This window comes from Plectropomus leopardus, chromosome 14 (assembly GCF_008729295.1).
Source record: "Plectropomus leopardus isolate mb chromosome 14, YSFRI_Pleo_2.0, whole genome shotgun sequence".
Lineage (NCBI taxonomy): Eukaryota > Metazoa > Chordata > Actinopteri > Perciformes > Serranidae > Plectropomus > Plectropomus leopardus.
The window spans coordinates 1,772,700-1,787,768 of record NC_056476.1 but is presented as its reverse complement, the minus strand read 5'-3'; the positions used below and the strand labels follow the sequence as shown (position 1 = coordinate 1,787,768).

The 15,069-nt window shown below is 40.4% G+C and overlaps 1 protein-coding gene across 1 annotated transcript in view; it reads right to left on the bottom strand.

Moving 5' to 3' along the window:
• rab11fip5a (RAB11 family interacting protein 5a (class I)) overlaps window positions 1-4,067 on the bottom strand; it is a 30,076-nt gene extending 26,009 nt beyond the window's left edge. The window contains 1 exon segment of the mRNA XM_042500284.1: window positions 3,459-4,067. Coding sequence (XP_042356218.1) covers window positions 3,459-3,835 — 377 coding nt within the window. The 5' untranslated portion in view covers window positions 3,836-4,067.
• Between the last annotated feature and the right edge of the window lie 11,002 nt (window positions 4,068-15,069).

Sequence of the window (15,069 nt, the reverse complement as noted above, 5' to 3'; positions counted from 1 at the left end):
TGCTGACATGTTTGTTTTTAAAAAACGAATTTTAAAAAACGACATTTCGGGCTTAATCATCCAATCAGACGGCTGCTGAGACTGATGGTCACCTGAAACTGCTTTGCATCGTCAGACAGACAGCAGAGCTACGTTTTTGTTTTTACGATAAATCGCAAATTCAAACGGTCACAAGACACAAGCCTGTGAATAAAAAGAGCAAAGAGAATAAATACCAAATGCATCATTCAGCATCCGTGCAGTCAATAAAAAATCTATTAAAAGCTGGAATCAAAATATAATAAACTGAAAGAAATGTGTTTAACAGCAATAGATTTATTATTATTTTTTGAACTACTTTTTTGTTTAACTCCCAGATTCTTTCGGTTTATGGATTGCTGCCTCCCTGACGCACCTGTCACCTGCAGAGATTCTCTTCAGCTGTTAAAAAGCAAATAACTGCTGCTGTACGGGCAGCGCAAATGCTGCTTTAGGAGAGCAATGTTAAAATCTGCAGAGCCGTCCTTTAAATAGACTGTCTGCATATTTATAATATGAGAGCCAAGCATACTTTTTATTTATCACTCAAAAACATGAAATACCTTTAGTCACTGATGTTTCAGTGTAACAATGAGACAGGTTTGAAAACTCATTCACAAATTTGATTGTAGAGTTGATTATAATTATCGCTTTTATCATCTTAAACTGTGGCACAGAAACAACTCCGCCTCCTAAAACGTGGCTCATGTTTTAGTGGACGTTTCGAGGGGGACATGTGCGAGCAGCGTTGACGGAGAGACGTGTTGACCTGCCCGGATTCACTGAATACCACACGGAGACACTGAATGTCCCACGACAGCAAACTGCTGACTCGTCAACACCGCAGACCGACTCTAACCTTCAGGTGACCAGCTCGGACAGACGGAGACCGCTGCCCCTTTCATCTCATGTTCACAGGTGTGTCTGAGTGCAGTCGGGTCGGCTGCTCCTCATCTTTATCAAACTGCCGTAAATGATTAAAAAAATAATTAAAGAAAGGGAGCTTTGTGTTCATCAAAAAGCCAAAATATTCAGTCAGAATACAAATGAACACTGGACTGAAAACACTCTGGCACATGCAAACACTCCTACTGATGATGCACTTTTTATTACTCGGTCAAATTTGAGGGTTTAGTGGTGTGCTTCACCTCCTCTGCATGACTCGCCTGCAAACATCCTGGTTGTGGCAATTTGAAAAGAGTTCAGTGGTTTTATCCAGGTTTTGACTGCAATTTTTAACACAAATATGACGCTTTGTGTGTTAAAGTTGCTTTAAAAAAAGACCGTTGATTGTTTTTTAAGTTGATAAAAGTAATTACGTTGTCTGGAAGAAGGTTAAAAAAGCACGACCTCGTCTCATTATGGTTTGATGGCAGGAAATGTTTCAACCGTCCAAAAAATCAGCTGTAAACACCAGGCTATGCTGTCAGTCTCTCTGAATGAAAAGTTTCTTTGTATGTTCTGAATTTTGCACCAACCTATAATCAAACAAAGAAAAGAGTAGCCTCAATTGACCGTAATGCATTGCTGTCATGAAAGTTTGTGCTTATTCTCCAGGAGGAGTTAAAAGGCATTTTGGGGATTGTAGGTCGTCTACTTCCACATTAAATTATGTTGTACCGGGACGTCTCCTCGAGTATTTTACCAAGGATTTGAAGCTGAATCCATGCTTGACAAACTCGAGTTTCTACAATTTCTTCATGATTATAAATTATTATCTATCATAAGAAATTCAGTTCATGTAAGTCTAACGGCCCAGACACACCAAACAGACATCAGAGGCATGGCAGCAAGCAAAGACCCCCTCCAGCCGGCCTCACGTCACAATGTCGGGGCTGAAAAGTTGTGTTCGTTGAGGTAAAATCACTATTTTAGTCACAGGAGTCTGGTGGCTTTGAAAAGAGCAGATAGGTTTCAGTCTCAGTTCAATTCTCGGTCGGAAAGGACTGTCTGACACCATGTTTAAGAATATATTCTGAATTTAAGATACACTTTTAAGATACACTAAATTATTTTTTAAAAATTAATAAATTAAGTGGTCCTTTTTCAAGGTTTCTGCAGGTTCTTACAAAGTCTTAAATCTAAATTTATAAATATTGGACGTTAAAAGTCTTTAAATAGTCTTAAATTAAATTTGTGAGGTCTTAAAGACCACAAATATTTTTCAAATGTCATGTATCCATCATTTAATTCCTACAAAAAAAACCTACTCTGTAGTGGAACACATATATGCAACTTGACGTTGTACTTCATTAATTTTTCAAAAAATCAGTCTTAAATTTGGTTAAAATTATGTTAAAATATCTTCAAAAACAATGAATTTAAACATCAAATACCTGTCCACATCCTGTTTTTTAGGCGGATGACCCTTTGGAGCCTGGATCAACATCAGCTCTCTTGTGCTGCGTTCATTTGCTTTCACATGCTAGTTAACCCTTCGAAACCTGAGAAAATTGATCTGGTTTATTTTGAAAACATGGGGAATAAAAGCCATGACCAACAGGACAAGAAACACCAAAGACATTGGTGAAAAATGACCTAAAAAAAAGTTTTAAAAAAGAGAGGGAAACTTATCCAAAAATTAATGTCCAGAAAATTATATGTATAATAATTTCATACTTAAAATCATGTTACAGAAAAAAAAAATACAATAAATAAGTTTTTCCCCAACACTTTTAAGGTCGTTTGTTTGTTTGTTTGTTTGTTTGTTTGTTTGCATATTTTCAGGTAATATTATTGTACCTTTTTATTTTCTTGTTATCTTGTTCTTTGCCTTCTCCCTGTGTTTTTGAAAGAAATGAAACCTAATTTCTCAGGTTTCACAGGGTTAAAGGAGAGCTGGTGCACCAAAACATTGCTGTCCTCCTCAAAATAACTCTGAGGGTTGAAGTTTCCTTTAAGGTTTTGCAAATGTTTAACCTGTTTGTTGTTTGCAACATCAAACTTTGCATCCCATACTCCGGTGGGTGTTCCTCTGTAAAACAACATGTTATGCTAAAAATACCTCGGAGCTCTGGGATCATGAATCGGTTAGATAATCCCTGGAATTGGGACAGGCATTAATCCCCCTCCCTGCTCTACGCCATGCCTCAGCTATTAGCGAAACAACATTTTAAGAAGCCACAACAGCACCTACTGTGGACCCCCCGGAGGAGGGGATGTTTCTAGAAGGTTTTGGGGGGAAGCCTGGGTGATGTGGATGGTGTTCAGATGAGTTAGTTTGTGGGAGGAGGAGGGAGGGTGTGTCTGCAGGGCCCTGATGCAGCACCAGAGACTTGACAGCTGTGTTTATGTCCGACAACAAACTGGACAAAAGCAGAGACACCCTGACGAGTTCAATGAGAAAAGCGGATGAAGCATGTGTGCAGGTTTTGTGCACCCTCATCTGCATGCTGACACACACACATACATTTATGACACACACAAACAGCTCAACTCACTCGTTTTTCACGCATCTGGTCTCGTGGAAGACCTTATCCAGCTGGATCACCGCTTGTCCCAGGAACACGTCCATGCCGATGAGCGCCCGGTGCATGACGATGAGGATCAGCTCGTTGCTCGCGGCCGGGCAGCTGCTCCGCCCGCCGCTCTCCAGCACGCCGGGCTGCAGCTCGAAGGAGCACTCCTCCCTCCACTCCGGCTCCGTCGTCTTCTCGACCACGCACGTCGAGTATTTCTCCTTCCCCAGCTGGATGATGGTGTACACGTCGCTGGTGCCGTGCTTGCCCTTGCCCCGTAAGCCCCTGCCTCTCAGCACCGTCACCTGGACGTGCGTCGGTACCCATTTCTGGTCCTCCTCTACGGTTAGCGAGGACATGTCCCCCTCCAGACAAGACAGACAGACAGACCGACCTGCCGCGACGAGGGGAGAGTCTGCGCTGGCGTCTCTGGGTGTGCACGGTCACATCAGCTCCGGGGTCGGCGGGCGGTGCCGCATTATGGCTGTCCGTCGCTGTGCTGAGTCCCGGCTGCTCCCCGTGTTTCGCAGCAGTGAGCTCTGCGGCTGCAGCAGCGTCCGTCCCCGCGCGGCGTGTCGCTGCCTCTCTGCCTCTCTGCTGCCGCACGGGCCTCTCTGCGGGCAGCGACGTCACGCCTCTGTCCTCCTTCTTCTTCTGCAGGACGAGGAAGTTAAGCTCCGACACAGCGCACACGGAGCTGCGTGCGCGCAGACTACAGTCCAGGCCTCTGCCGGACTGAAGGGTGTGATATTCACAGCAGCTCCTCCAACAATGGAAAACTCGCCTCAGTCTGGCTGAGATGACTGCAGACTCCCCGCTGAATGCCTCCGAGCTACAAGTTATTAAATAAAATAAACAACAAACAAAGGAAAACATTTTTAAAAACAACATTAAACCCAAATCAAGTTGCTCTAAGTCCCCAACCCTTTGAAATCTGAAAAAAATGGCTTGATTTCTTTCAAAAACAAGAGAAGGCAATGAGCAACTTAACATGAAGTTACTTAAAATAAGCAATAAATAAATAAATAAAGAAAAGTAAAAACAACAACACAACAACAAGGAAATGACACAAACATTGGGGGGTGGTAAATAATTATAAGAAATAAACTAACAAAGGTGCTCATATACACTTTTAGGCAGTTTTTTTCTAAAACTCCTGGACATTTCCCCCTATTAAAAAATCTAATACTTTTATGTCAAGGGGTTAACAGTAACATATGTAGGTTTAACCCTTTAAAACATGGGCTAACTGGTTTGATTTCTTTGAAAAATGTGGAGAGAAGGCAGCAAGTAACTTAACATGAAATTACTCAAAATTAACAAAGAAAAAAAGACAAAAAAAAAGAAAATTACATGAAAATTAGCAAAAATGGTAAAAAAAAAAAAAAAAAAAAAAAAAAAAAACAACAACCCCAAAACAATAAATAATACATTTCTAATAATGTTATCTCTATCCTAAACTCATTTTAAGATAAATATTTTCTCACTATTTCCTTATTTCTTGCAAAATTAGTAAACAAATCTTCCTGTTTTTGTGTGTTTTAACAGAAACCAGGAACCAAAGGAGAAAACTGATGTCAGTCCAGGTTTTGAGGGGTTAACGGTAGCATCTGTAGGTTTAAGCCTTGGAAAACATGAGCTAATTGGTTTGATTTCTTTCAAGAACATGGAAAGGAAGCAATGAGCAAGTGATAGGGACTAATAGGGTTTTATGGGTTACTTATCCACAGACAGTGTATGACATACAGTCAACATTAGTCCAGGCACCTCCAGTTTGGAGAATCAGGCTGGAAACTAATCAATGTACTGCTGTGGACGGGGTCAGCCACCACAATGTCTTTTAGCCACCTAAAAAAAGTCCCATTGAAAAAATCAATACCAGTTCAAGTGTGCACCATATTTAGAGTACTTTCAGAGCTTTACTTTTCCATCTGACGGTGATTTTTAACTGGGAAATGAAGCCATTATATCGCTCTCCTCAGAGCCAGACTCCATTCAGAAAAACAGTGATTTAACATCACTGAATGCAGGAGCTGCTGATCTACTGCTGCCTCAGTCAGGTATTTTGCTTGTGTTATGGGTGACTTTGGCACTTTCAAAGGGTTAATTAAGATTCACCAAAGTCACATACTAACACTGACTGACTAACTAATTGAAGCAGCCACAGACGAGCAGCTCCTGTGATCACTTCAGCTAAAACCTCTGTTTTTGTCAGTGGAGTCTGGTGGCTGTGATGGGAGTGTAGATGAGGAACTAAAGATGTTAACAGCTTTTCCATCAGCAGAGACACCGGCGGAGAATGAGAGCAGAGTGGACATCAGCAGAGACACCGGCGGAGAATGAGAGCAGAGTGGACATCAGCAGAGACACCGGCGGAGAATGAGAGCAGAGTGGACATCAGAGGAGACACCGGTGGAGAATGAGAGCAGAGTGGACATCAGCAGAGACACCGGCAGAGAAACCGGGGGAGAAAAAGAGCAGATCGGACATTCAGAGACACTGGAGGAGACACCGCAGTTAATGACAGCGGAGCAGACATCGGCAGAGACACCGGTGGAGAATGAGAGCGGAGCGGACACCAGTAGAGACATGAAACCATGGGCAAAACGGGCGAAATCAAAGCAACTTATTATTATTGGTTCTATTTAAACATTTTATTATTGGAATTATTGGTATGACGCCATAAGTCCCATTATCGGGCCTGCATCCCTAATATATGACAATAATTATAATAATAATAATATAGTCCTCTGACTTTTTTAAACTAGGGAAATAAGTCAGAGGACTTTTCTAAGTCTACTAATTTATTACAATTTGTGAAACAGTTCTTGCCAAGTTGCTCATTGCCCTCTCTTCATGTTTTCAAAAGAAAAAAACCAATATGCTCAGATTTTAAAGGTTAAAATACTTGTGAAGGTGTACAAATACAAGCAGCATAAGAAAGGTGATGTTGATCTGGGTTTCAAAGGGTTAATATGATTGTCAGCTATTGGCACCATTTTCTCCATCAGCACTGCAGGAAGGATTTCCCAAAACCAAAGCACCAAAGGTCGTGGCTTTTCAGTCGCCCACATCTGAGACAAACCAGCTGATGTTTTTGTCACATCCTGTTCGTGGTTTCGCTTTATTCGATGTTTCCAGAACATGACGGCAAACTTAAGGCGAGGAACATCGAAGACTTTTGAAGACTTTTATGGCCACTCAGAATTAAGCTTAAGACCAGTTTTCTAAAAACCAACATTTTATTTTGGCCAAATGTTTACTGTAACATTAAACTCTTTTTTCTCCAGTTAAGCACATGAAAGACTGCCCATATCTTAGCATTTTTAATAAATATTAATTTAAGTCAGTTTAATACCAATTAAGGCCTTATTATCACATCTTTTTAAACCTTTTGTACAATTTTATACGCTGTAAATTTTTTATTTTTTTTTTATTTTAGTTTGATTGATCTGTACTCTGAACTCAAGTATTTTGAAAGGCTCCTACAAATAAAATATATTATTACTGTTACTACCATTATTATTTATTTATTTAATTTATTTTTTTGCTGAATGAATTCAGTGTCTTTTAAGACTTTTTAAGGATCCGCGGGAGCCCTGATTATGGCAGCAGATGATCACATATTGTAAGTTTTTTTAATTTATTTTTTAATTCCTTGGGTGTGAAGTTCAATCACCTTTGGGAACAGATGCAACTGTTTCTCAGAAAATGAAATAATCTGTCAGTGCTGCCTTATGTCTGCAACATGTTTGACTTGCCTGCAGTTGTGTCATGTCATGTGTGAATCGGTTTTAAATTCTGGTTTCTTTTATCTTTCGCACACTCGGAGTCTTCTCCTCCTTGTTGTGTTACAGCTGTCACTGCGAGGAACAGTTTGGTCCCAGCGGAGCTGCTTTTCCTCAGTCTGTCTGAACTGACGTGACCTGCTGCAGAGGAGTCCTCGGGTCGAGCGAGGGGACGTCTGGCTGAGTGATGGGAGGACCGGGCCAGTTAACGTCGCTGCTGGTGTTGGTGATGTAGTGCTGAACGGTGCACAGATTACATGTGAGGAAATCAATAAATGAAGCAGAATTTGTTGCTGCCTGATCTGAGGAACGTGGGCGGCCTTCGTCATGTCTCGATGTATGTATTGACAAACAAGTTTAAGGATGATTAATCCTCTGAAACCTGGATAAACATCAGTTTTCGTGAGAAGTTTGATTTGATTTCTTTAAAAAACAAGGGAGAAGGCAATCTGCAATTTGGCAAGAAATGTCCCACGAAATGCAAGAAATCTGTGAAAGGTGAAAAATCATAAAGAGGGAGAGAGAATTATTAGATTTTTTTTAAAACTTTTTTATTTATTATAAATTTTAAATTATTTTAAGGGCAGATTTATAAGTATATATGTATATATATATATATATATATATATATTATTTATTTTTTTTATTTTTATTATTTTTTTTTTTTTACCTGCGGCAGATTCTTCTAAACATTATCTTTTTGTTTTCACTCCCTAATTGTTTTCTGCTTCGAATGTGTACAAATGGACTTACTTATAACACTTACTACTTGAAGCTATTCATTTATGTTATCATTATCATGATTATTGTGCTTTTCAAAGTCAACTGGCAAGACTTGTGTAGGTAAAGAAATTAAAGTTTGTTTGAAATGAAATGTATATATCACAGAGAGGATGTGCAGGATCAAATGTCACTTAAACACAAAATCAGAGTTGCAGTTGTTGCCTCTGCAGGGCAGTATTGCAGTATTTTAGTAGTATTTTTTAATAACGCGAGTGTGTACCTTCTTCCTGTCGGTCTCCGGCTCGCTGAGCTGGCTGCTCCTCCCCCGAGTGGATGAAGAAACCCATCGACTAAAAGCCTGTAAGAGAACCACAGAAGAGCTGGCTTTTCACATTTTGACAAGAAAAAGCGAAAAGTCGTTTCACTTCAATGTCAAGTCTCATGGTGCCGCTCTGTCAGTGACTAATGACGTTTTAAGAATCCTTCTGGATCAGCTGATTACGCTGCAGGATGCCGTTACCATGATGTCAACAAATGCACATGGTGGGATGAAGCAGCACGGACCTTATGTTCCCACAACAGCACGGACCGTCTTGATGGTTGGGATTAGGCAACAAAGTCACGGATGGTTCGGTTTAGGTAAAGAGACACATGGTGAGGTGTAGAAAAAAAAACGCACACACATCCACACGGACAGTGAACGTTGGACTCCTGCACGACGGTCAGCTGTTTGTGGGACACAACCACCTCCAGAACCGCCCGCCGTTTTAGTGCACTCACGCGCCTCATATGACATCGACACCAGCAGCGTTACTGCCTGACATCGTCCTTCAGCGTCTCATGCGTATGTGACCTCTTCTGTCAAGCGTGCCTCGTGCACGTTGCGTATGGCAGCGCCCGGTGCCGTCCGGCTGTCCACCAGCGCATCACAACAACGTCGCCGCTTCTGTCCAAGCGTGTTCTCATCCGACGCCATCCAGCCACATTCCGGTTGGACGCGGACGGTGGCTTTTGGAGTCAAAAAGCACTGACAGAGCGGCGCTATCTGATAAGTTTGGAGTGCAAGAACGGGCTGAAAATGGCCCTGCAGTTGACCTCTGACCCCAGTTTGGAAAATTTTAGCACCAACATTGTTTAACAGTGCCCTCATTGGAGTAACATCTATTGAATGTGACAACCAACCCCGTTCTCCCCTACTTCTGATACTAAAGTCACTGAATGTTTTGTGATGTTTAATTCATGCAGTTTGTTCTCAGGATGCAAAAAGAAACTTCCTGAACATTTAAAACTGAGCTACATCAAAAACGTCCCGTGTGAGCTCCACTAAAGCCGCTGGAGACAAATGTCCATGCTCAGAAGAACATAATCTGGAAATATTACTTCAGTTTGTGCTGACAGGAAGAAGATTTTGGGTCTTTGAGGGTATTTTGACAGAAGCACTTGAGATTTTCCACCCAGGTAAAGACGGAGTAAACAGGCGGCTCTCTGAAGTGGCGACCGCAGAGCGGGAGGCACTTCACGAATCTTTGTGGCCATGAATCATAAATATTTTTTAGCTAAAAATGTGGGTGATACAGCATGTATTTAACCCTTAGGGCCCGCATTAATTTTTTACACACCATATGACTGTGCACAAAATGCACTTTTCAAAATAAAGTTTTCAACAATACTATACATTCAAATTATTGCCACTTTAATGGAGTTTATTTTTTAACCGACATCAGTCCTAATCATAAATATCAAATATATATTAATTTTCAAAATTTGCCAGATGTTTGTCATGATGTCACAGTGTTTTTAGATTAAAAAATAAAAGAATTTTTTGTCAGTATACTACATGCTAAGTAGGTTTTTTTGTATGTTGTCACAGCCCGTCAGCAATCAGCAGCTACATTGACTGTGACAGGTCACCTAGTGGAAATAGCATGTATTTCCTCCATATGCCAAATATGGTCAAAATGACCTCATCAGGTGGAAAATAGTCAAAATGACAAATTCAGAGTCAAAAGCCCAGAATGACACCCAGAAATAATACAAGTCCTGTTTTTTTCTGCTCTGATGGCTGTGGGATCAAAAATGTCAGTTTGAATGGGTTTCAATGGAGCATTTTTTGACCTGAACAGTCTGAATGTAACTATTTAGTTTCCACAGTGTATTTTAGACTTATTGTAGGAGCTGAGCTGCAAATTCACTGATTAAACAAAAATGCACAATCTTACCAAAATGTATGCCACATGCATGAACACAGCTAAAATGATCAAAAAATGAAGGATGAAAAGCACGTAAAATGCAACAAACAGTCCCTAAGGGTTAAATACAAATACTCCACCTCCAACTATTAAATATCAGCTCCACACAGACAAAGGAAGCCAAATAAAGAAATGGCTTGTTAAATAAATTATATTATATTATAGATATTTCGACTCCTGCGCGTCCTGTACATCATCTCCCTTGAAATGTAATTTGTCCACTGTGGTCACATTATTTAAATAACAGAAATCGTTCATATGTTTTACAGGAAGTTAATTTCAGTGGAGGCATTAATGAGGTCTGAGACTAAATTAGTTTTGCAGGTGTCAAAGCGAAGGTTGTGATTTCTCTGAACTGAAAAAGAAAAGCCCTTTTCACTTCAAAGAAAGCAAACGTGGAGGGAAAATCTCTCTGATAAGTTCTATGAAAGATGCCACAGAAACGTTTCAGCGCTGCCAAGATGGAGTTTTGGCCGTGGAGAGATGTGATTTTTGGCGGGCCGATGAAGCAGGTTTGGTTGGTAGAAGTCCAGATATCTGAGGGCAGCAGGCGGGCGTTTTTATGTCCAGACTTGAATCAAGCAGCACTAAGAAATAAATCTCAGTGTTGTGTTTTTATTTTTTTCTCTGTGTGCCAGTTGGGTGGGAGTTTGCTGCCAAGGAAAACATGGAACATTTTAAAGATGCGAGACTTTCTGAGGGACTTTAGTGTCGACTCGTTCTGTAACAACGTGAAAAAAACCTAACGTGCACAAGCGTTTGACCTGGATTACATCGAATAAATCTCTGCTCTGTATCCATGCAAATCAAAACGCAGTGATTGTGCAGGAATGGACGACACGCTTGGCATGAATCATGAGGGCTCGCTGTGGTTTTGATCCACACAGCTGACAGTTTGATGGATACTTGAGAGTCTGATAAAACCCAAATTTCCTCATATTTTTTTGTTTTAGTCTGTTCTGTAAACAGTCTGCAGTCAGAATCAGTGAACATGAGCTGCACAGGAGCCGGCTGAGGCTTACAGCGCTCTCTGTTGGGCATCACAGGCAACAACAGTTAGAAACATTATTAACCCTTTGAAACCTACATCGACATCAGTTTTTTGGTGCTGGATTCAGATGCTTTTCACAAGTATTTAAACCTTTAAAACCAGAACAAATTAATTTGATTTCTCTTAAAAACATGAACAAAAGACAACCAGCAATAAAATGGTTAAACATCAAATAAAACGACCTGAAAAATAGTTTTAAAAAAGAGAGACAGAGAGAGATAATCATATTAAAAAAAACAAAAAAAACAAAACAAAATAAAACAGGAAAAAATGTCCCAAAAACTATATTTACATTTATTAGTTAAAATATATATGAATTTTCCTTTTTTTTTTTAATTTTGTTTTAGCATTTTTCAGGTCATTTCCTTTTTATTTTATTATTTATATTATCTTTTTATTATATATATTCAGGTAATTCTCTTATAACTGCTTACTATATAAAATTTTCATTTTTTCATATTTTTGGGTAAATTATTAGTAAGTTGCTTATCACCTTCTTCACGTTTTTGAAATAATTTAAACCTGTTCGCTTATGTTTCAAAGGGTTAAGAAGCCATCTCTTTGGGGCAGCAAATAACCATTTATAGACAGATAAATAACATCTAACAAAAATAACAAAAATTTGTTTTTGGTCTCTCAAACACTGCAAATGTTCATACACACATGTAAGACAATACAACAATCCCAACAATATACTGACAGCAAAGCCCCTCAGCTTCCTGATTGAAAGCAAAATGCTCTCTTAGATTTCATTAAAATGTTGATAATTGTTTCAAGTCTTATTTTTTAAAGTCAACATTGACGAAAAATCTTTAAAGTGCTCCAAAAAACGTAAATTTCATCACTTCCGATCCCATTGCTGACAAAAATGATGTGACAGCAACAGAACAGCTAAAACAGACTTTGTGAGGAGATCTGATCTTTTTCCGTATAAAGAGCCGATTATTTCCCACAGACAACATGAGGTTTTACGGCTGCCTAACTTCCTTTGACGTCCTCTAATCACACAAGAGACAAAACCTATTTGAGAGCAATAAAGGCGTCTAACAGGCTCTAAATGAGGGGCTGAAATGTTTAGCATTATTTTTCTTACAAACTAATCTGTCTAATTAAGATCTTATCCGCGCCGATCATGAAGACGACAGAGAGATTTCTATAGAAAGCCCCGTGAAGAGCTCAGCGCCTCATCAAAGAGAGATTCCTCGTCTATTCTGGGAGCCGAGCTGCCAATCATCGCCTCATCAGGCTCGCAGATTCATATCACAACAGCTGTTACATAACCACCACTAATCCACATATACACACACACATATAAACACACAGTCCGGGAGACAATAAGGGCCAGCAGCTGCCACACACACACACCGTGGAGCCAAGAGAAACAGATAGACGGGGCCCTCGATGGATCCAGTTCAACACCGCAGTGCAAATGGCCTACTTAGAGTTTAAACTGGGTAATTAGAAACCTAATCAGGGCTCACTTTCTCACCCCTGATGAACGTAATGAAATGCTCCTGTCCTCAGATACGTGACACTGATTCACGGGGCCCGAAACAGCTGTGACTGCCTGTAAACACATTGCAATACTTTATGTCAACAGATGTGTTTCAGACATAACTCAGTAAGAAGTGATAAAAAGACGGGAGACGTAAAAGACCCAGTCCCGTTTCTTAACTTTAACCCAACCCTTTGTGTTAGAGTTCGCCTTTGAGCCTCCAAACAGAGTTACAAAGAGATAGTGGCTGTAATTTTACCTCTTTGTCATCAATGGCTTTTATGTAAACAGACGCAACTAAAGCAATAACGGTGTAATCACACTAAGCAGGTGTCCATTAACCCTCAAAATTCATCAAGTGGTATAGCGTATGTGTTTATAAGACACCGAATGGAAACAGGTCCATTTTGAAAAAAAAACTCCCATTTACAGCAAAAACGTTTTTACGCTCGCATGAGGTGGTATTACAGGTGATTCAAAAAAGCCATATTTTCACCTTTCTAGGTCACATGATGTTACGGCTATGTGCTTGTCGGTAGGAACTGGCTCCCTCATGATGCAGCAGGAGCTACAAGAGCTGTTATTGCATCACATAACTCTGAGAAAGTTTTGAATCCACAATTCCTCTGTGAAATCGTGGACTATCAGCTCCCAGAAATCCCTCATACGTGGCCGCTCCCACATATAAGAGGCTCGCCTTTCCATCACGGCTCCATAACACGCCTACATGGCCTTGGATTGGAAATAATGACGGCTAGTGCGGTGGCTGCAATAGAAATAAAGCTGCTGATGTTTTGAACATCCATCGCCATGGTTACTGGGATGTTATCACCAGAGGAGAAGTCACAGAACATCACTCAGTGGAAACATTTAAAAAAAATTGCTTAAGTTTTGTGCAAATCTGTCACGGAAACTCGCCTACTTTCACCACACTCTTGAGGTGCAGAGCGTACTGTTGACACTAACGGAGCAGAAAAACACCAGCCACAGTGAAAGTTAAACTTAACTGATCATTGTGTTGAGTCTAAAAGTTTGCATTCACTCACTCTGCATTCTGCTTCTCCTCTCATCCATCGACCTGATCAGCTCTGATCGGATCAGCTGATTTGGTTTGGTGTGTCTGGGCCTTTAAAAAACCTCTGTTTATGGGGTCATGTAGACCTAACACTTTTTCGCTCTACCCCAACAAGAACTGACTAATCACCAACCGAATCACCACACAGAAGGAAGCGTGCATCTTCTGCTCGCTCACCTCGCATCACTGAGCTCGCTGACATTACAGCTCAGCCGAGGAGGACGCCATCACTGTTTACATCTCGCACTGTCTCCACTGCATGAGTAGATGCACGCTTCTCTCTCTGCGGTGATAGGGTCGGCAGGTGTAGTTCGGTAGAAAGAAAATAGTTCCTTCATAAAACTACTCACCACAAGGTCTGTGGATTATCTTGAGTAAGCGGGTCATGACTTCTGGAAACAGACACATTGCTGCTGAGTTTATCAAATGTGGTTTTTTGGCGCTTTGAGCACCACAAGCCAAGTGCCATCCAGTTCCTTTATACTGGAGAGAAGGCAGACGTCTCCGATATCCCATATCTCCAACACTCAGCAAGTCACACCGAAACTATCTATACTCATAAATAGCACTACAAGTAAGAGAAAAACTATGTTTTTCTGATTTGGGGTGAACTTCCCCTTTAAAGTAGACTTTGGTACACAAGAATATAGATTGAATATTTATGGCAAAAAATATGATATAACATAAAGACTCAAAAAAAAGTATGTTTGGAAGAACATAAAAGTGTTCAATAATAGATCAATAAGTCATGATCACATCATAATTTATGACTAACTACATGAAAAATATATAAAAATATGTTTTTTTGTACATTTCTACATTAAAGTGTTAAACAACCGTGTGTCTGTGTGTGTGTGTGTGTGTGTGTGTGTGTGTGTGTGTGTGTGTGTGTGTGTATGTGTGTGTGTGTGTGTGTGTGTGTGCATATTGATTAAGTCGCCCTGACTGCACTTCCTCTTGTCTGTCACACTGCTGGTGCGCAGCAGCTGTTACTGGGCAGTGAGCACTGGTGATACTGGTGTTACTGGGCTTTATGTAAACCCAAATATTTAGGCTGTGTGGAGGAGATCAGGTGTCTGCAGGGCCGTAATGAGTTTTTATCTGCAGACTGACTCTTATTCAAATTAAGGGTCAGAGTCTGCTCTCGTGCTGCTAATGTCCTAAAATCCCAGAAATCCAAGAAATGTCCCGCAATCTGAGAAAATTCCTAAA